General features: G+C 38.5%; 1 protein-coding gene across 2 annotated transcripts in view; it reads left to right on the forward strand.

The window, feature by feature from the left end:
* Nucleotides 1-223: 223 nt before the first annotated feature.
* The window catches only part of ZFN1 (zinc finger protein 1), a 73,177-nt gene continuing 50,631 nt past the window's right edge, over nt 224-22,769 (forward strand). The window contains exons 1-2 of one of the 2 annotated variants that reach the window (XM_019196324.2): nt 224-549; nt 3,179-3,336. In XM_019196324.2, coding sequence (XP_019051869.1) covers nt 471-549; nt 3,179-3,336 — 237 coding nt within the window. In that variant the 5' untranslated portion in view covers nt 224-470. The remainder of the gene's footprint in view (nt 550-3,178; nt 3,337-22,769) is intronic. The other variant, XM_010247660.3, reaches the window with a different exon arrangement.

Consider the following 22,769-nt stretch of genomic DNA (forward strand, 5'->3'; position numbering starts at 1 on the left):
TGTGTTGAAGGCATTGTGGGGCGCCGATGTGAAGTCACTGAATCTTGGTTTAGTTAAATCCGTGTATTGAGATGGATTTGACAACTTGTACGGCTAGCATTTTCGAAAAAAAATTATGAGGAAATAAATATAAAAAAAAAGGAGAAAAGCGGCATCCGGTTTCTGGTTTCTGGGTTCTGGGTTCTGGGATTTCACACTAACGCGGGTGAAAAAAGCAACAAATGACTGGCTGTCTGGTGGATGGCTGGTTTTTATTCCTCTACTCGATTTTGTGGAGAGGAGAGAACGCCTGTCCTCTCCCTCTCTCTCTCTCTCTCTCTCTCTCTGCCACTCTCTCTTCTTTGCTTTTGTTACCGTATATGCTTGTATCGACGCCGACGCCGGAATCCGAGGTTTTTCGATGAGAAGTAGCTTAATAATGGTGGTTTTGGAGGGAATGCTCGTTAGGCTTTGGTGATGGTTGTTGTCCGATGGCTTATGATACCGGAATTCAGATGTCCAGGGCGGCCGTGACTGAAGAATCTTCTCTCTCCCCTTCTTTGGATGAAGGTAAGGGTTTCTATCTCTTTTGTAGCTACGAGTTTTCTATTGTCACTGCATGTGATCGTCGGGTTTTTGTTAGGGTTTGTTTTGCATTGTAGCGAGGTGATTGGTTGATTTACTTTTAGTTTGTTTTGGAGAGTTTGGATGGAGAAATGTGATTCAGTTCTTAGAGTGATTTCTGTGTTGCCTACACTGAATTTGGTTTGGTTGCTTCGACTTTATCTTTAATCTTTAATCTTGTGGTCGAGGTAAACTTGGTGTTTTTCTCTTTTTCATTCTGTGAAATTGAAGCCAATTGGAGGTAATTATGAATACACTTCATGGTGTGATGGGATTCCTCTCTGGGTGGACTCGAGTTTATCAACTTCATCTAACATTGGGCTTGTTTTAACCTTTTGTTTTCTGTTGGATTTTATTCTGAATTCTTTTTCTCTGTATTATTATCACTTTACTACGAATTTCACCACAGAGGGTCTTATTTGTTGCATTGCGGTGGAACTCCTGTTTCCTGCGTAAGAAGTCTTCAATCTGACTTGGGAATTCCACTTTCGTATTGTACATACAGTCTGATTGATTTCCATACTGTTTACATCAAGTACTTTTGTTTTTACAAAAAAAAAAGGTTCATTTTTAATTGAATTTATTCATGGGCATTGGAAAGAAATGAGGTTCTCTTTTTCTGCATGCAATGGATTTGCAAAATAATTCATTTCTAGATGCATTAGACATTGCATCCATTTTCTAAGACTATTTATTTCTTTTTTATTTTTTACTTGCTTTTTTGATTGGTAGATGATTAAAAAATTTTTCTCGAAGGTGAATAATGACAGAATATACGTACAAAGATAAAAAGTATAGAATCTGAAAGAAAAGATGAGAACTAGCCCCAGCCTACTACTATCTCAAAACATTATGAAGTACCATTTTAAACACAAACTGACCCTAAACTTGGAGGGCCAGGCCCCCTTTAGGAGACCTGTGTAGTAGCCACTCCCCTAGGTAGTGAATCTACACAAGGTTCAAAGCATCAATACAATACAGCCCATATCTTTGGCTCATTGATATGCAAAATGCAAATAGTTTGATGATTTTAATATTTTTACATGAAAATAGATGATGTGTCAAGTTCCCCTGTCAATTTGTTAGACAAAAAATAGTTTTAATCAAATGATACTCTTAGTACACAAATTTTGCATATCGAGGGTATTGGTACTTTGAACCATCAATCTACCAATAATTTAGCTGATGTTTGTACCCAGCTAAACAAGAGGTTCATAGAAGTAGCAAAAGATCTATCATCCCTTATACATTTTTCTAACTACCAAGGCTCTTGTTTTTTTTCCTCATTCTTTTATGTTGAGTTCCAATTTAGTTCTCTTGTCTCCGTTTTCTTTCATCTTGGATTTTCTGCTTTACTCATTAGGAAACGTAACATAGGCACGATTGGGTTAGACACTCCAAATTACCAATGTAATAGGGATTTCTTCACTTCCTTGCAAAGTCTACAATTTTTTAGTGTTGTATATGTTGTAATTAATGCAATCAATTTTTTTTTTATCATATTATCTTATAGTATTCTTATAATCTATACAGGTTTTATTTGACACATTTTATTTTTTAGATCTGTCTCTTCCCATATTTTTACTTATTGTAAGAGGATTGGATAAGGTTAGTCCGTAGGTCTTGAAAGTTGGGTTCAGATGCCAAAGAAGATATATCAGTGGAAAGGATCGTAGGGAATCAGGTGAAGTAAGAGAATGTCTCTGGAAGGTCCCCTTCAAGGGGACCAAATCCCTTATTTATAGGGAAATCTGGCCATGCATACATGCATAGCCCCTCAATATTCTAGAGTGTTCTAAAGGAGTTATTAGTCACAGTTGCAGATCCTAGGTCACCTTGGGTGAAGACGCTTGTCTGGAGGGGACTTGGTACCAATCTACATGATTTTCCTTGTCTCTTACATGGTCCCACCTTGTGGCATGATCTGAGCTACAATATCATTTGCACACAAAGTACTATTTTGTCTAGACATGAGAATCACGACACTTGATCCCGGCGAATCCTTGCAGGATTCGATACATCAAAGGTTTGACAAGTGTTGCTTGATTGGATTTTGGCGAATCCCTCTGTGGGGATTCAATAGCTCACAGACTTGGTGAACATTGCAAGTCTTTGAAGCTGAGTGCTGAGGAGTTGCAGCACTTTGATGCGATGTGCCAATGCCGTGGCAATAAGTACATCCATTCTCTTATACTTATTAAACTAATATTTTCTAATGACGTATACTTGACTGTTATCACTGAATGCATTTTTTCAAGGTACTTTTCCTTGCATTTTAGGCGATTGTAGCTCTTAGTAGTGGAAAGTTGTGATACATGCACCTATGTCCTGATAGAATAATGCTATACATTTTTTTTCTTATATTGTTTTCAAGCCTGAGTTACTAGCCTAAAATGAAAGAAATAGGAATGACAACAGAAGGAATTCAAAGTCTTGGAACTGTATACATTAAAATGCGGTTTTCCTTATATTATCATTGTTTTATCTCCTTACAAGTGCATGTGACAATCTTTACATGCATGGTTATTGATGTTTCTTCTACTTATGAGAAACTTACTTATTACTGTCTTAACAGATACATTGTGGCAGATGAACTTGAGACCAAGTGAAACTATGGAATCTGGACCGTACCCTGAGCGCCCTGGAGAGCTAGACTGTGCTTATTACGTTAGGACTGGTCTATGCAGATTTGGAATGACATGCCGTTTTAATCATCCTCCTAATAGGAAGTTGGTAAATACAATCATTTTAGTCAATGTTTTGGAGTGTGATTTTATTAATCACGTGAACTTAAGAATGTATTGGTAACACGGTCATTGTACAGTATCAATTAAGATTGTTTCTGATCACAGTGTACTTGCACAGCTAGGTACTCAGTTATGTGCTTTTTTTGCTTTTGATAAATGGTGTAAATGGTATTGCTAGCTTCTCCCTTAGACAAGTGGCATCTTATTTTCTCAAGAAAGAGCATCTCAAAAGTGGTTATTCTCACTTGCAAACAAAAGCTTCCTTCCTTAGACATGTGTCTACCCACTCAAATGGTATTTACCTCCACCCTCAAAAAAGTTGGTGGTAGTTAACTCCACCAAATAGAAAAAAAAAGAACTCATTTCAAATGATTTAGGATTCATTAAGTGGGGTGTTATTTATAAAAGTTGATTTAATCTCGTAAATTAAATAACAAATCTATATATTAAAAATCAAATAAAATAATAACCTAAATTTGCAACATAGAAATTGGGTGTCAAACAAAATTGATTAGAATACATAAATAAAAAAATTAGAATATTGGCTTCATATTTAGTATCGGGGATCATTCTCTAGTTACTATGCATAAAAAAGAACCTTAGAAAATACTATGAATGTAATTGATAAAAAAAAAATACTATGAATGCTTAGTAAGATGAGAACTCAATAATGTGGTCCCCACTATGTTATTTATGTGGTCCCTATTGTTGTTTGTTTATTTATGATGGTAGTTATTATTTCTTTTTGCCATGTAAGCAGTAGGGGTAATTCAGCCCTTTTACCCTCTATTTGATTATTAATATAAATAGTTAAGTGGGGCGACAATTCTAGTTGACCACACTCTTTTTGAATTCTCCTCTTCGTGTTCTCCTTCTCTTCTTCTCTCCTTCTTCTTCTCTCTTTCTCAATCTGTTTTTTCTTTGTTTATTACACATTATACCTAGGACTGATTGCAGTCCTACTCGACTACTTGGTATCAGAGCCAACCTAGGAATTCTCATGCTAGTCTAATCAGGCCGACTATATGAGAACTTCCTAGGGTTGGAACTTTCAGCAGAGATAAGTTCATCGACTGGTTCTTGGAGGTTGCTGGTAATGTGCAGTTGATGCCCAAGGGTTCGTAGGGCCTTGGAGAGTGTTCAGCGATCAGGAAGATTCAGAAGAAGGGAAGAAATCTCAGTTTTAGGGTTCGGACCTTGGTTTGGAGGTGGTGGCTAGACCTTTCTGAGTAAGTTGATATTTGTTATTGAGATTGAACCTAAAAAGAAATCTTTTTTATTAATTTGGGAGGTGCGGCTGAAAGATCTTTAGTTCTCTCCTGAGTTTTAGGGTTTCTTTCTTGACCTACGATCAGTTCTAGAATTGAAACCCTAAAGTTTATGATTGTCGCCAATTCTGGGGCAATAATTAGACCAGTTTCAGCATTCAAGATCGAGTTTTTTGCTTTCTAGAAGACTAACAAACCTGATTCAATATTTCTGGGTGGTGGCCTAACCTTCTAGGTCAGTTGTTAAGCAAATTCTGGGTGCAATTTCACCTATTTCAGTACTAAAAAGAGTTTTTTTTTTGACCTATATCTTGAGAAGTGCTGACAATAATGGAGTTTAGGAATCAAGGGGAAGGTTTTTTGGGGGCTTGTGGTTCTAGTAGCATGTTTGAGAACAATTTTCATATTACCACTATCAAGTTTGATGGATCAAATTACTTGGAGTGGGCCCAATCAGCCATGATGACCATTGGGGGTAGAGGGAAACTGAATTATTTGTTGGGGGATGTGAAAGAACCAACTAAGGAGGACCCAACCTATGCCAAATGGGTTTAGGAGTTATGACATGGTTGTGGAATTCCATGCAGCCTCACATTAGCTGAAACTACTTGTGGGCAAAAATAGCTAAAGAAATTTGGGACATCATGAAAGAAACCCATTCTCAACCCCTTAAGCAAGGAGAGAAACCAATATGAGTTTACTTCTCAACCTTAAAATCCTTGTGGCATGAAATTGACCACCTAGAAACAATTGAGTGGGAAAGTCAGAAGGATGTGCAGACTTACAGAAAGCAAGTTGAAACTAAATGGGTGTTTGAATTCCCAGATGGTCTGAATTCTGATTATGGTATTGTGAGACAACTTCTCACGAAAGAAAGTGTGACCTTATCACAAGCCTACTCCTTAGTGCACAACGAAGAGAATAGGAGAAAGGTTATGTTGTAGCATCAACCTTTTGAATCAGCCTTGGCAACAGTCAAACCGAAGTTTGGGGTGATAAGGAAAGGGATATGAAGAAGGACGATAAGAAGGACCTAGTATGTGAACATTGCAAGAAACCTAAACATACTAAAGACACCTGTTGGAAGTTACATCCACATCTAGTTCCAGTAAAACTTAGAAACAAAAGGGTAAATGCCAATGTGGCTGTTACTACTGATTGTGCAGCCTCATCGGGCACAAGAGTTACATCCCTAGACACCTTAGCTGCTGTCCGGGCTGTTTTGACTCAGTTGGAGAGTGAAGTTGGTAATTCAACACCATTATCTCAGCCATCATTCACAACATCTGCTACTTCTACCTTAGCATTTGCTCATTCAGGCACACAGGCCTCAACTTATCATGCCTCAGCCCCAAGTAACAATGAACCTTGTTGGGTGATAGATTCAGGTGCATCCGATCATATGACTGGCTTGTCCTCATTGTTTACTACTGATCACTTATCCTCTGGCAGAGACAAAGTGTCTATTGTCGATGGCTCTTTTGTTCCCATTTCTAGCAAGGGAGACATCAAATTGTCTAATGCCATTTCTTTGTCTTCAATTTTACATGTTTCTAAACTTAGTACTAATTTGCTTTCAGTTAGTAGCATCACTAAAACCCAAAAATTGTTCAATAACTTTTTTTCTTGATCGATGTGTTTTTCAGGATTTGGAGACAAGGAAGGTGGTTGGGATTGGCCGTGAGACGAATGGAATCTACCTGCTTGGAGGGAGCTCACATGGGGAAGATAGTGAAGTTGGGAGGTCTTTTGTTTCTTAGTCTGTTAGTTAGGTTATGGTTTGGCATAACCGGTTAGGTTATTTATCTTTTAGGTCATTGAAAAGCTTGTTTCCTAGTTTTTTTGAGTCTGTCTAGATGTCCAATTTGAAATGTGAAAGTTGTGAGTTTGCAATGCATTGTAGAACAACTTATTCCTTGAGTAATAAAAGTAGTATTCCTTTTGAAAGGACCTTATCATATCACTGCCATGGGTGAGGGGGGGTACTAATATTTCTTGTTGTTTGTTGATGATTATACTTATTTTTCATGGGTTTACCTTATGCGTTCTCGAGATGAGGTTCCTACCCTAACCCAGATCTTTCTTCAGATGATTTTAACCCTATTTGGGATCAAAATCAAAATTTTCAAATCTGATAATGCGAAAGACTATTTTGCAAAACCATTAGCCTCATATGTCCTTGTCCATGGGATTATCCATCAGAGTACCTGTCCTCATACACCTCAGCAAAATGGGGTTGTTGAGAGGAAGAATAAACACATATTAGAGGTGGATAGGAGCATTATGTTTAACTCCAATGTGCCTATACGTTTCTGGGGAGATGCCATTCATACAACTGTATATCTCATCAATTGAATTCCTTCACGGGTTCTAGACATGAAAGCTCCATTCTCCCTTTTATATTCTGATAAAGAGTTGTTCACCATTCCCCTTAAAATCTTTGGATGTACTTGCTTTGTTTAGACTCTTGGACCTCATTGTTCCAAATTTGATCCTAAAGCTTCAAAATGCATTTTCCTTGGTTATGCACACACTCAAAAGGGATATTGCTAGATGTCACTTTCTTTGAGGATGTACCCTAGTATCCTAGGGTTTCTTCTTAGGGGGAGAGTAGTGAGGTGGGGGTTCATTCATCAGAAAGTCCATTACTTGTCCCAATCACTGAAGGGGAGTGTAGTGAGGAGGGTTGGTTGTCAGAGGTGCTGGGATTTGAGAGTTTATCACAGACGGTGGAGGCAGGTTGATTTCGGTCATCAACAGTCCAGGCCAACCCCAATTCCTTATGCGGATCCAGATGCAGGTACCATAGTTCCTTCATCTTCCACTACAAATGAGATACCTTCTATTGTTGAGCATTCACCTCCTTCACCTCTATTGGATGACCTTGACCTTCCCATTGTAGTCCGTAATGGCAAATGCTGTTGTACCTCATCTACAACTCACTGTATTTCCCAGTTCTTGTCTTATGATCATTTGTCGCCATCTTACAAGTCCTTTTTGGCATCCATTGCTGCTATTCCCATTCTCAGAGCAGTGTAGGAAGCCTTGTCAGTACCTGAGTGGAAGGATGCAATGAAGGTAGAAATGGATGCCCTTCTGAAGAACAATACATGGGAGTTAGTTGATCAACCTAAAGGGAAGAAACTGGTTGGATGTAGATGGGTGTTTACTGTGAAGCATAATGCTGATGGTTCCATTGAAAGGTATAAGGCCAGATTAGTTGCGAAGGGGTTTACTCAACATAGACTACTTGGAGACTTTTGCACCAATAGCAAAGATGAACACTATCAGAGTTTTGTCTCTTGCAGCCAGTTACTCATGGCCTTTGTTTCAAATGGATGTTAAAAATTGCCTTCCTCAATGGAGACTTGCAGAAAGAAGTTTACATGCAGTTGCCTCTTGGATTTTATAGTGCAAAAATAAGAAAGAAGGTTTGTCGGCTAAATAAGGCCATATATGGGCTGAAACGGCCTCTTGGAGCTTGGTTTGATAGATTCGGACAAGCTCTTGAAAAATTTCGCTATGTGCAGGCCCAGTCAGATCACATTGTTTATTAAGAAAGTGGATTCTTCCTTAACATTGCTTGCTGTATATGTGGATGATATTGTAGTGACAAGGACTGATACCCATGAGATTAAGTCTCTTAAGCAACTCCTTCACTAAGAGTTTGAGGTCAAAGACCTGGGAGAGCTTCGATATTTCTTGAGTATTGGGGTAGCTCGGTCTAAACATGGGATTTTTGTTTCCCAAAGAAAGTATGCTCTTGATTTGTTGGAAGAAACAAAGAAGGTGGGTGTTGAAACCTGCTAACACACCTATTGAACAAAATCACAAGATCAGTGCAAAAGGTGGAGAGCCCCTTGAAGATAAAGTTATGTTCCGATAGTTAGCTGGAAAACTTCTCTATCTTTGTCTCACACGATTAGACATCAGCTATGCAGTCAGTGTTGTAAGCCAGTATATGCACTCTCCTAGAACTACTCACCTACTTGCAGTTGAGAGGATACTGACATATTTGAAGAGGTGTCTAGGCAGGGGTATACTATTCAAGGATAATGGTCGCATGAAAATAGAAGTTTACACAGATGCTGATTGGGCTGGATGTGTTAATGATAGGAGGTCTACCTATGGATATTGTGCTTTTGTGGGAGGTAATCTTGTTTCTTGGAGAGTAAGAAACAAAATGTTGTTGCTCGCTCCAATGTTGAAGCTGAATATAGGTCCGTGGCAAATGGTGTGGCTGAATTAATATGGTTGAAATCCCTATGTGAGGAGTTGGGTATTACTTATGAGAAGCCCCTAATGCTCTACTGTGGTAATTAGGCTGCCATTAATATAGCCCATAATCCGGTACAACATGGCAGAAGTAAGCATATTGAAGCGGACTGACACTTTATCAGAGAAAGAGTTGCTTCTCAAGAAGTGTGTCTTCCATATATCACCTCCAACATGCAACTTGCAGATCTTCTCACCAAGGCAGTTTCAAAGACAAAGTTAGAAACAGATCTATGCAAGTTGGAAATGACAAACATCTATTCCCAACTTGAGGGGGAGTGTAGAGAACATTAATGTGGTCTCCGTTGTTGTTTGTTTATTTATGATGGTAGTTAGTAGTTTTTATTTGTTTTTGCCATGTAAGCAGTAGGGGTAATTCAGCCCTTTTACCCTTTATTTGATTATTAATATAAATAGTTGAGTGGGGCGGCAATTCTAGTTAACCACACTCTTTTTGAATTCTCCTCTTCGTGTTCTCCTTCTCTTCTCTCTTTCTCAATCTGTTTTTTCTTTGTTTATTACACATTATACCTAGGACTGATTGCAGTCCTACTCGACTACTGAAAATACTATTAATATTTAGTAAGATGGGAACTCAATAATGCATTATGGATGGTAAACCCAAGGTTCAAAGTATCGTTACGTATCGGCCCGTATTGGTCAATACGTATCGTTCCGGGACCCTTCTGATACACCCCTACAGTGGGTGTATCGGGGGTCTGACCAGTTCAGGGGATGGACGGGTCCTAAACCGGCTCCCCTGAACCAGTTTTGAAAAAAAAGTAAAAAAGCAATTATCGAAACGGGCGTATCAATATTTTCAACCTTCGGTAAACCTTTGATCATGTAGTCTGGCAAGTCTTGACAAGATCAAAAGTTCATATTATTGATGCTTATTTTTCCTTCTTTGTTATGCTTCCCTTTGTAAACTAATCAATAAGACCATATTGCCAATCTTTGTTTCTCAACCATATTTTTAGTGAAAGTTTCATACTTTCATTATGTAATAGCTAGTGTTTTAAAAGGCGTGGGAGGTGAAAGCCTAGTGGCATTCCATGCCTCTAGGCGAGAGGCCTCCAAAACGCCCTAAGGCGTATGGCAGAGGTGTTGATACCTTTGAGGTGTATGCCTCGTATGCCTTTTTCATGAGGCTTGCTAGAGGCGTACACCTAATGTGCCTCATACACACTTCATACAAAAAGATAGAAAAAAGGAAAAAAGAACGAAAAAATAAAACAAAGGAAAGGAAAAGAAAGAGAAGGAAAATAAAAAAAGAGAAAAGATTTTTATTAAAAATTAAGAAAGAATGAGATCCTTCCCCTTCATCCTTCTCCCCTCCTCTTGAGTAGGCTTAGGCTTCTTATGTTTTGAAATACGCCTCACATCTCTAGGTAGTGGTGTTAGACAATGTATGCCCTTAGCTCCAATCAGAATGATGTACATTATGACATTTAATGTAAATGAATAAATTACATATTTGATTCATGTTATTATGGTGTGTTTCTGTGTAATTCCCTTAAATTGGACACATATGAGACTCGTGTTAGTTTAGAAGCTTCACAGCCGTTGGATAGATCTAGAGAGATTTATCCTGCCAAGGCTGACATTGATGTGCCACCAAGTTGGTTGGGGTGGTCTGCCTTAGCTGCCAGGGTGAGACCTGAGGTACATGCGGTGTGGGTTTTCTTGAAACCGTGAACTGGACCAGAATTCCAGTATTGCTCTGGACCTTGGAGATAGATGGGCAAAATTGGAATATTACACCTGACCCCTATACTCGATTATGATACTTGGATTGGGATGTCTTTGATATGCCAATCAGTGAGATCCTTAGAGGGGGTCAAAACCTGGGTATGTTGGGACAGTCCGAGAATTCACCTAAGTGGGTGATCATAGTGACAGGATCAGCCCCTTTGTCGGACAAAGTGAATGATCGGGGATGCACTCTCTCTGATGGAAACCAAAATTGTCGGCAGTCGATTTCAACTGTTGAAATTTGTTTTGCAAAATATATTTATATATATATTATGGTTTCAAAATGTTTGCAAAATGGTTTTATTTCCTAGGATCCATGTGAGTAGAGAGTGCAGCACTGTACCTTGCAGCCAAGGGAGAGGTCCTCTCTTGTCGGGTAGTGTTTGATCATTATGGGCTGAGAGGTTAAGTGTAAGACCATTGAGGGTAATGCTTGATGGGCTAATCTTGCATCTGCCCATAGTCCTTGGGTTTTTATAAGGTGGTTTGACCCATAGATCATTTAGTGTAAATGTTGGGCCCATTAAGAACCCATGGTGATGGACTCAGGGGTTCATTGTCTCCTACAGTGAATTCGGTTAGGCCTTGTAACAGAGGCTGGGCTGAACCCATGTGGCTGATGTGTAGATCAATGTTTGGGTCCCACGCCATACAAGGATATCCAACTGGGCAGCAGTTTGGAGGGTAAGCGAGTAGATGGACTTAATGGGCCTAAAGCCCAATTCGAACTGGCTTAATGAGATTAATTAAAAGAGGGCGGTTCTGGGATTAGATCAGCAGATAGGATAAGGGATTATCCCTATCCACTCAGAGAGTCCAGATCCAAATAAAGATTTGGATCAAGAAACTCCTAATTAGATTAGGAGGGCTGATCTTTATCTGCAAATAAGATAAGGGATTATTCTTATCTCTTAAAGAGAGTCTAGATCCAAAATACAAGATTTGGATTAGGAAACTCCTAATGAGATTAGGAGAACCTCTGTTTAAGGCTATAAATAGGAGAGCAGGGCGAACCCTCAACACACAACAGAAATCATCTGACTGACTGCTGATTTCAGAGAGAGACAACACAGTTTGACTGCACTGTCTCTCTCCAGCTCTTGCTGCCATACTAGTTCGATTTCCACCTGTGGGAGCGATCAAGAAGAGTTCTTGATATTACCTTTTGGCAGAAAAGGTAATATGAAGTCGTGCTCACTAGCCCTCTATTAGATTCTTGCTAAAGAATTCAGTTCTTGCTGAAGAACCATCCTGTTGATTCTGCTTCATCCTGCACTGTGCCATTTTCAGTGGAAGCAGTCTTTGGATCTTTCCTTGGGCGTGAACACCTTCATTAGAGGTTATTACTACTTCGTATCAGGTATATCCCTCCACTACCTTTTGGTTTTAAATCTGGTCTGGTTTAGGTTCAAGATTGATTATTGAAAATGCAGTTTTCTAAAATAGGGAATGTGATTCCCACATGGGAGAGAGAGAAATTTTTGAAAATTTGCCCAACCTTCCTTAGGGTTCGACATCCATATGATGGATCTCTCATCCCTTCAAGTGGAATGCCTTGTGTCATGCCTTTGTGTTTTAAAACATTGGTAATAACTATTAATTGATTCCTGTACTCTTATAAGGTTCAACTATGATATTGGAGAAGCTTATAACCAACCAACCGGTATCATAAAAGTGGCATCCAATTAGGTGGTATTTCTTAAATTTGCAAGGGTGGGACCAAGGTGTTGGTATCATGTCTTTCTGGCAGCATAGATTTTCCCATATGTATATATATTATAACTTGATTATATAGATTAGTTATTGATAATAAAAGCATACTTGTTGAGCAAAATTGCTAATGCAACATTTATCTCTCTAATTCCTAAGGTAAATGGGGCATGTGGGGTAAAGGACTGCATACCTATCATCTTAATTTCTAGCCCATATAAAATAAATGAAAAGGTTTTATCTTCAAGATTGAAGAGGATGTTGCTTTTGAATGTGGGTCCAACTCAAACAACTTTTGTGGAAGGAAGACAAATATTGGATAGGGTGTTGATTGCAAATGAGTGTATGGATAAGGATTAGGAGTGGCGTGGCATGTAAAATTGATATGGAGAAAGCTTATGACCATGTAGATTGGGGGTTTTTGGAAGAAGTTATGATGAGGATGGGTTTTGGGGAAAAGTGGAGAAGTTGGATGGTTGTGATGTCTTCTCCATATTGTGAATAGGGCAGAGCATGAAGGAGTTCAAATTGTGAATGCCCTCTCTACCGCCCTTCTTTTATTTATTATTGTAAGGAGTCTGCCTAACTCAGGGTTCTTTCGAGGGAACCAACCTCTAGAATATGGAGAGAGAGAGAGAGAGAGAGAGTTAAATGAATTTCTTCCCGCCTGTGCTTTCTTTCCTCTTATTTATATTGTAGTCTAGTAAGTTGTTACAATTCAATTATTCACTAGCAAGGACCCGTGCGATGCACGGGATTTGTCAAAACTAATAAATCTGATAATTACAAATTTACAATGTTGTTTCAAATAATTGATTATTTTTGTTATTTGTTACAAAAATAATAAATTACTACTAGTTACTTAATAAAATATTTATTTTTCCATATTATCCATTTGTATTCTATTTTATTTATTTTACTTTATTAACAATTAAATATTATAATTTTTTGTAAATGTTGCTTAAATATTTAAAATACTTAAATATTAGTAAATACATTAAGTTAAGTTGTAGTCATAATTAAATTAACCTAAGCTCGAGCTTGAGGTTTAAAAATTCGAGTTGGGCTTTGGTTGATCCTCAACCTGACCTAACCCCCTAAGTTGCAACCCTAAGAGCAATGTGACATTTGTAATCATCTGAACCAAACTAAGCTATGGGGGATGGGCTAGCCCCCATTGTGTAGCCCAATGAACCAAAAGCATAAAAGATATTGGGGCGGATTTTCATAGTATATTAATAATTTTAATAATTTTATAGGTTGCCTGGATAGATTTTTTTATATATTTATTATAATAAACTAAAATTAAATAAAAATTGTAATTTATAAAAGAAATTATAGTTTTATAATTAACACAAGCAAGCTTGTCCATATCCTAGGCCCAAACAAATATTATTACACTTGTGATGTGGGTCGAGTTGGTCAAGACAACCTTAAAAACTATTTATAAATATTAAAATTTGGTCCAAGATCTTTTATTTTTTGGTTCAATTGGCTACACAAATGGGGGTAGCCCATCCCCCATAGTTCTTTCAGCTTCAAAATTAATAATTTTTATCTAAAATTAGTTAAAACCCCCAAAATAATGTATGGATGGGTTGTCCTTGTATTGGCTCACTCCAATTATGAATGCTATGTTTCTCTAAGGTGTGCAATTTGGGTGGATTTAGTTGAGTTGAGGATCAACCAAAGCGCAACCCGTAGTCTTAAAGCTCAAACTCGGGCTTAGGTTAATTTAATTATGACTACAACCTAACTTTATATATTTACTAATATTTAAATATTTTAAATATTTAAGTAAAAATTTAGTAATTAGCAATAATTTATTGTTAGCTATACTTGTGCTATTTTTTATTAACTTTTCTATTAATGATTATTAATTTTCATCATGGTTAGATAATTTGTTATTAATTTTTATAATTCTAAATTGAATTTAAATGAATGTTATTTTTATTAATTTCTATTAATTTTTGTTATAATTGTGTTTTGATACTATTTTTTTTAGATTTTATTAACTTTCATTTATTTTAAGTAGAATTTAAATATATGTGCACTATACAAATAATAATTTCAAATTAAATGGCTAATTTAAAACATCTATTGAAATATTACACATATATACTTATTTTAATTTTCATAACTTATCTTAGTAGTATTTTATTGTTACTAACTTCATTTGTTGGTATTATTAATTTTTTATTAATTTAATATCTTAACATGGTGGAATTTAGGAATGGAAATAGGGCATGGACCACACTCACCTCCTTGTCCCCAATCCCCATTGGGGAGGAAAATGAACCTTCATCCCCAAAGGAGATGGTTTCCCTATCAAGACCCAAAGCTCTATACTTTAGGAAAAAATATTTACTTAAGAGAAAAGAAATTGAACTATTTTCAAGTTTCAACTTTTAAAATATTAATAATATTTTTAAAATATTTAACATTTATATTGGCCTCTATCCTCAATTGGGTATCCAAATTGATGCATGTTTAAATGGCCCATAAAATGAACACTATGGCTATGGTTGGTTTGAAGGAAAATGTAGGGAAAGGAAAGGAAAACCTTTACAACCCTTGTATTGGTTTTCCTGTCTTTCCCTTCCTTTCCCTACCTTTTCCTTCAAACCAAACATAGCCTATAGGTTTGGATTAGAGACGAATTTGTCAAATCAATTGACAAATTGATTTTATGGTACTTCTAATAACTTAGCTTCTTTATTATTATTATTTGCTTCATGGGGCTACCTCCATCCCCAAAACCCATAACCCCCAACCCTAGTAGCAGTGGTAGTTGGTCCCAGATCTCTACTACAAACATCCAGAAAAACTATCAACTAAGCCACCATTAATTGGTAACCTAGCAATTCAAGTAGTAGATAACCCAACCCCTTTTTCTAAAATTTCTTGAACAAAGCAGAAATCATGGTGTTCCAACCCTCTCATCAATTTTCATTCATCATTTAATATAGAGAGTTGAAAAGTTACAAAAGCTAAAACAAAATTTAAAACAACAAAACTCAAGTCTCTGAAGCAAAATAAATAAATAATATAATTAAAGAAATGAAAGTTTGCCTAAAAGACTAAAACCTACAACATGAAAAAGTTTAATTTGCTTCTTCAGTGATGTACCCAATCCCATAAGCCCCTCATGTGGAACTTTTGCACCTTTTACCAACGAACAAAGCTCATCGACATGTTCCTTATCATTCCTCTTTCGATCAATGAGAACTCGAACTCACCTTGTCACACTCTGGATCCCCTCTTGCTTTCTATGTAAACTTTTTGGTTTCATGTATGGCTCTCAAGCTCTAGGAGCCATCTTCTTGAAAGTGCATTGACGCAAGAATTTGTAGAGATTGAAGGTGTACTCCCTAGTGACGATCTCCTCTCATTTCTATCATTGTTGTGGTAGCTTTCTCAAAACCTAAATCTGAAAAAGAAACTAAATTAGAATTGAAGCTGCAAAAACCATAAAAAAAACACATAAAACATCCTCATCTTTCTTGTGGATTGAATAATCAATTAATCACCATTGACACTTTGAAGAACTTTGTGCCTATGGGTTGCACACATCTCACCTTCAACACCTCACCGTCAAGTGAGTCTTCAGTTTTCAAAACCCAGGTTATATAATCACCAGAGACACCTCAACAAACCTGGAAATAGAGGAATAAAGGGAAGGATAGGGAAGGTGAGAGGGCAGTAGAGGCGAAAAAAAGAGATCACATAGCTACAGTTCTGTACATGTACAACTGCAGCAATCCAAAGATCCTCATAAAGCTCTCTCATTCTGTGCTGATTGAAAGAAAACCAATGGATAATCGCACCTGAAGCAAACCCCAAAGCATCTAGCTCTAGGCTTCATTTTGCAATTATTTCATAGTTTTCCATTCAGTCATTAGAACATGAAAGGAAAAAGGAGGAGGAATAAGAGGAGAAGAAAGTGAGGACGTGGAAGAGAAGGGGATGAAACGTCTCCAAGAAATTCTCCATTCGAGAGAAAACCCTCGATCCAAGTGTTGCTTTAATTGAGGACAGTAAATGACTAAAAGAACCTTGTTGCTTTTTTTTTTAATTGTAATGCTGATTAAGGGGTAATAATGTAATTTACAATGAGAAACCATTCACCTGCCCTATTTTTGCAAGAGAATTGCTGGCGTGGTACAAATATAATCAATGGTTGATAATGATTACTGTTTTATATTTTTAAAATAAAAGAAAATAAGAAAAATACAAAAAAAGAAGAAAATAGATAAATAGGTTATCTCAAAGGAGACCAATTTTAATATATATAGATAGATAGATAGATAGATAGATAGATATAGATTCTGTTACAAAGGTAGATGAGTCCAGACCACTAATGCTTCAGGTATCACGCGGGTGCCATTTTTGACCCAATGGAAATTGTTAGTGTAGGGGTATTTCTGTCTTTATACTTATGTTGAGGTTGCTGATCTGTAATATTATATTAGAACTAGTGTTCCTCACTTAAATAAGGGCACATTTCCGTTATATTAGTAATATAAAACATGTCTGGCTGAATGGGAGAAGTAATTTTTCCCTAATTCGAACCAAACTTTTCTTCTCTCCTTTTCTCCTCCTTTCTCTCTCTTTCTTTCTTCTTTCTTCTTCTCTCTTCTTGGCTATTATCAGACTAACAGAACTCAAAGGCAGGCCGAATTATAATATGGTATCAGAGCTCAACTAAGCAACTCGGATCTGCCCAGATTTCTGTTTTCTACACACTCAATCTAGGGTTTTCTCTTGATTTCTCTGCCATCGATTGGAGATAAGGCAAAGGGATGAAAAGGAGTGGTCTCCCTCTTCCCTTGGAGGTTTCTATGCCTCCAGTTGTGCTGTTCGTGGTTGGTTGCTGTGGTCTCTAAGAAGCCCTTCCCTAATCAATGAAGAGAAGAAGGCTGTTTCGTGTGGTGCAGTGGGTGTCTTGTGTGGATTGATTTTCTTCTTGTGTGGTTTGTTTTTCGAGTGGTGAGGTAAGAGTTTTCTATGCATATTTTTTGTTCTAAATCAAATAGGAAGAATGTTTCAGATCGTATGATGGGATTTCAGACTGTGTGTGCTAGGGTTTATGCTGTTTTTTTGTGTGATTCGAAGGGGGAGTGGTTCTCATATAGTGGTGAGATTTCAGGTAGTTGTAGGGTAGGGTTTGTCATGTAAGGAGTGCAACCTTCAGCAATAACAAGTGCTGAAACCAGTGTGATTAGTGTGACCAAGTAGTGTGTAGTGTGTTGAATTCAGTGCCGAATTCAGTAATAACAAAATTCAGCAATGGGAGATAACAGTGATAGCAAATCTAATGTGATGATACCTGCTGACTACCTGAATGTTCAAATGACCTCCATTAAACTGAATGGAGAGAATTATGTACCTTGGGCTAAATCTGTAGAAGTTTTTCTGAAGGCAAAGAAGAAGGTGAAACACATAAGGGAGGAGAAACCCCCCACTGATTCTCATGAGTATGAAGACTGGGAACAAGAGGATGCATAGATTATCACATGGTTATGGAATAGTATGGAACCCAAGATTAGAGTAAATTTCATGTTTCTTGACACTGCCAAAGATGTGTGGGACCATGCTAAGAAGTTATATTCTGGTCAAGACAATACAAACAGAGTATATCAGCTGTATCAGGAATACTTTAATCTGCAATAGGGCAATCAGAGTCTTGAGGAGTACTATGCTAGTATGAGAAACATTCGTAATGAGTTGAATGTTTATCACCCCCATTTCTGATGTCAAAATTCAGCAACAACAGAGAGAACAACTTGATGTGACTCGATTTTTGGTGGGGCTGAAATCTGAGTATGAACTAGTGCGGGCTCAGATAGTAGGAGGGTCAGCTCTCCCTTCCGTAGAAGAGGTGTTTGCTCGATCGAAGGACTTCCATTGGATCTACTAAGAACTCTAATGTCTCAGATAGATCAGCCTTTGTATTGTCAAGGGGCTGTGGTGTTAGAGGTGGAGCTCGAGGAGCTCAATCTGGCCGTGGTGGTAGCAGTGGTCCAGTATATGGCCGGAGTGGTGGTGGTGGACCTACATATAACCGTGGTGGTGGTCGTATTGGAGGTAGAGATTCATGGGGAGCCCGTGGCAGAGGACGTGGCTCGGGTCCGAGGAGAGGTACTCATTGTGGTATGAATGGACATACCATTAATTATTGCTATGACTTGCATGGTCCACCCTCAACCTAGGCAAATCATGCCATGACTAGTGACACCAGTTTTAGACAGGAGAATCGTTCAGCTGATCAGATGCCTCCTACATCCACAGATGTTCCCGGGAAGGAGATGGTGAGTGTTCCCCGTGATGAGTATGAGAGGTTTGTCCAATCCACATCTCTGCAGAACACGACTACTTTCGCACATTCAGGTATGGCTTGTTTGGCATCCACACCCAATCTCTGGATTATTGACTCTGGAGCCTCCAATCACATGACTGGAACTCCAGGTGTGTTTTCTTCCCTCTCTCATTGCTCAACATTACAATCTGTTACTCTTGCTAATGGTTCCACATCCTCGATTTGTGGTGTTGGCAATGTTCACTTGACCCCCGTATCTTTATCCTCAGTTTTGTATGTCCCTAAATTTCCGTTTAACCTTATGTCTGTTAGTAAGCTGACCAAGTCACTTAATTGCTCTATTACTTTTTACCCTTCTATGTGTATTTTTCAAGATCTCAAGACGGGGATGAAGATTGGTGGAGGGCATGAAGCTGGTGGATTGTATTATCTTGACGGTGGTGGAAGAACATCAACAGCTCTCCAGTCATCTCTCTCCTCTCTAGTGGCACTGTCGATTTGGTCATCCTTCGCTGAAAAGTTTTGAAATCTTTGGTTCCTTCGTTGAGTCAACTTTCTGTTTTAGATTATGAGTCGTGTCAGTTGGGGAAACATCACCATGTTCCCTTTAGTTCTAGGGTTGATAACCGTGTGTCGAGTCCTTTTTCTTTGGTTCATTCAGATGTTTGGGATCCTTATAAAGTGATGTCATACAATGGATATAGATATTGTCATTTTTGTTGATGATTTTTCAAGGATGACATGGCTCTATTTAATGAAAGAAAGAAGTGAATTGTTTACCATCTTTCAAAAATTTTATGTTGAGATTTGCAATCAATTTGGTGTTTACATTAAAATTTTTCGTTTTGATAATGGTCGTGAATATTTATCTTCATCATTTCAAGAATACTTCGATCAACATGGCATTATACATCAGACCTCATGTACCTACACCCCACAACAAAATGGGGTGGCTGAGAGAAAGAATCGTCATCTTTTGGAAACAGCACGATCCCTCATGCATCACATGGAATGTTCCCAAACCCTTTTGGAGTGATTCGGTGCTTACTTCTGGCTTCTTGATTAATTGGATGCCCACGTCTATCCTTGATGGTCATTCCCCATTCACTACCTTGTTTCGCACCTTGTCTCCGTTTCCTCTTTCTCCTCGGGTTTTTGGGTGTGTCTGCTTCGTCAATAATCTGGGCCCCGGGAAGGACAAGTTAGATGCACAATCCATAAGTGCATCTTCCTTGGCTATTCTCGGACCCAGAAAGGGTATAAGTGTTACCATCCTAGTTCTCGACGTTCCGTTGTGTGTGCTGATGTTACCTTCTTTGAGTCTACTCCATTTTTCTTGGGGTCCGGTGATGCTTCTTCCTCCTCATCACCTCCCCCTCTTCCACTTCCAGTTGCCGATTATGTTCCCCTTGTTCCAGCCGTGACCAAGTCCTTGCCTCCAATGCCACCACCTGTTGAACGCCCACCTATCCGTCAAGTGTATATACATCGCCCACATGTACCGGCTGCTACTCCTCCGGCAGTTGTCTCCACACCAGCCCCAGACCCAGTATCTGATCTTGATCTTCCCATTGCCTTGCCGGAAGGTAAACGCACTTGTACCCTTCATCCTATTTCTAATTATGTTTCACTCACTCACATTTCCGCTTCCCATCGCCAGTTTATCTCTTTGTTATCCTCAATTGTTGTCCCTAAGGATGTCCAGGAAGCCGTTGCCTCTCTAGGGTGGTGTCGTGCAATGGAAGAACTCTCAACTCTTCTTCATCATCATACTTGGGACCTCACCGCTCTTCCTCTTGGGAAGCAGGCTGTCGGTTGTAAGTGGGTTTATACTATTAAGTATTTGCCTGATGGTAGTGTTGAGCGCCTGAAAGCTCGATTAGTTGCAAAAGGGTATTCCAAAATCTATGGTATTGACTACATAGAGACTTTCTCCCCAGTTGCTAAGATAGGTTCGGTTCGTGTTGTGATCTCTCTTGCAGCTATGTATGATTGACCCCTCTATCAGCTTGATATCAAGAATGCTTTTTTGCATGGTGATTTGCTCGAGGAGGTCTCATGGAGCAACCATCGGGGTTTGTTGCTCAGGGGGAGGATGGTAAGGTATGCAGACTAAAGAAGGCTATATATGGGCTTAAACAGTCTCCTCGAGCATGGTTTGGTAGGTTCAGTGAGGTGGTAAAGAAGTTTGGTATGAAACAGTGCCAAGTTGATCATTCTGTCTTCAGTCATGACTCTCAGGCAGGAAAAATCCTATTGGTGGTGTATGTAGATGATATTGTTATTACAGGGAATGATAAAATGGGCATTGACAGGTTAAAGACTTTTCTATAGGAACATTTTCAAACAAAGGACCTTGGTAAATTGAAATATTTATTGGGGATAGAAGTAGCAAGATCTAAGCCTGGTATTAATTTGTGTAAGAGGAAATATGTACTTGATTTGCTGGAGGAAACAAGTTTGTTAGGTGCTAAACCGACTGAAACACCTATGGAAACAAATACTAGGCTGAGTAGTGATATGGGTGAAGTGTTTGAAGGCCCTGGCAGATACCGGCGACTTGTAGGTAAATTGAACTACCTAACCATTACTCGGCCAAATATTTCATTTGTGGTTAGTGTGGTAAGTCAGTGCATGCAGAAACCTTCGGTTCCTCATTGGGATGCGGTTTTAAGAATTGTGAGGTATTTAAAAGGGGCCCTTGGTCATGGTTTGATATACAAAAGTGGTGGAAAACTTGAAATAAAAGGGTATACTGATGCCGAATGGGCCGGTTCTATGTCTGATAGGAGGTCTACCATCGACTATTGCACTTTTCTTGGGGGTAATCTAGTGACATGGAAAAATAAGAAGCAGACAGTTGTGGCGAGAACCAGTGGAGAGGGAGAATATAGAGCTATGACACATACGACTTGTGAATTAGTGTGGCTAAGGAACCTTCTATAGGAGATAGGATACAATATTAACACTCCAATGAAGCTCTATTGTGACAATCAGGCTACAGTTCATATTTCTTCTAATCCGGTGTTTCATGAAAGAACCAAGCACATAGAGGTTGACTGTCACTTTGTGAGAGAGAAGGTGCTGAATGGAGTGATAGACACTACATATGTTAACACAGGGAACCAGTGGGCAGACTTATTTACAAAAGGGTTGAGTCGGGGAAGAGTGGACTACATATGTAACAAGCTAGGATTATATGATATATACTCACCAGCTTGAGGGGGAGTGTTGTAGGGGTATTTCTGTCTTTATACTTATGTTGAGGTTGCTGATCTGTAATATTATATTAGAACTAGTGTCCCTCACTTAAATAAGGGCACATGTGTCTTTTCCATTATATTAGTAATATAAAACATGTCTGGCCGAATGGGAGAAGTAATTTTTCCCTAATTCGAACCAGACTTTTCTTCTCTCCTTTTCTCCTCCTTTCTCTCTCTCTTTCTTTCTTCTTTCTTCTTCTTCTCTCTTCTTGGCTGTTATCAGACTAACAAAACTCAAAGACAGGCCGAATTATAATAGAAATCAATTATACTGGAGACTTCCGTTTGCAATTCCATATCTGCGGAGAACTTAGGAAGGTTAGGCTGTGTAATTACTTGTGACTTTAAGCATTTCTTTAGGACTGAGACATGAAAAACAGGGTGTACCTTGGATTCTGGTGGAAGATCCAGACAATATGCTATTGACCCAACTCGATCCATGATCTTGAAAGACCCAAGAAACACGTGGCACTAGCTTGTTCCAATGCTGTTTCTGAGTAGAGAGGAATTTATACAGTAGTAGCTTTAGATAGGCCATGTTACCTATCTCATAATTGTCCTGGTGATGATGTTTATTGTAGTAATGTTTCATCCATTATTGGACTTGAGTGAGATTGTGGCGAAGCTCCTTGTCTGGCATCTCGCTGCAGTAAATAGGCTTCTAAAGAAGTCACCAGTGTCGACCCTTGTTCATAAGGCAAAAGTGGTGGTGGGTCTCTTCCATATAATGCCAAGAAAGGGATCATACCTGCTGCAACATGGAAAGTTGTATTATACAACCACTCTGCCCAATGCAATCATGCTGTCCATTGGCGCGGTTTGGTTCTCG

The sequence above is a fragment of the Nelumbo nucifera genome, chromosome 1 (assembly GCF_055504915.1).
Source record: "Nelumbo nucifera cultivar China Antique chromosome 1, China Antique-T2T, whole genome shotgun sequence".
NCBI lineage: Eukaryota > Viridiplantae > Streptophyta > Magnoliopsida > Proteales > Nelumbonaceae > Nelumbo > Nelumbo nucifera.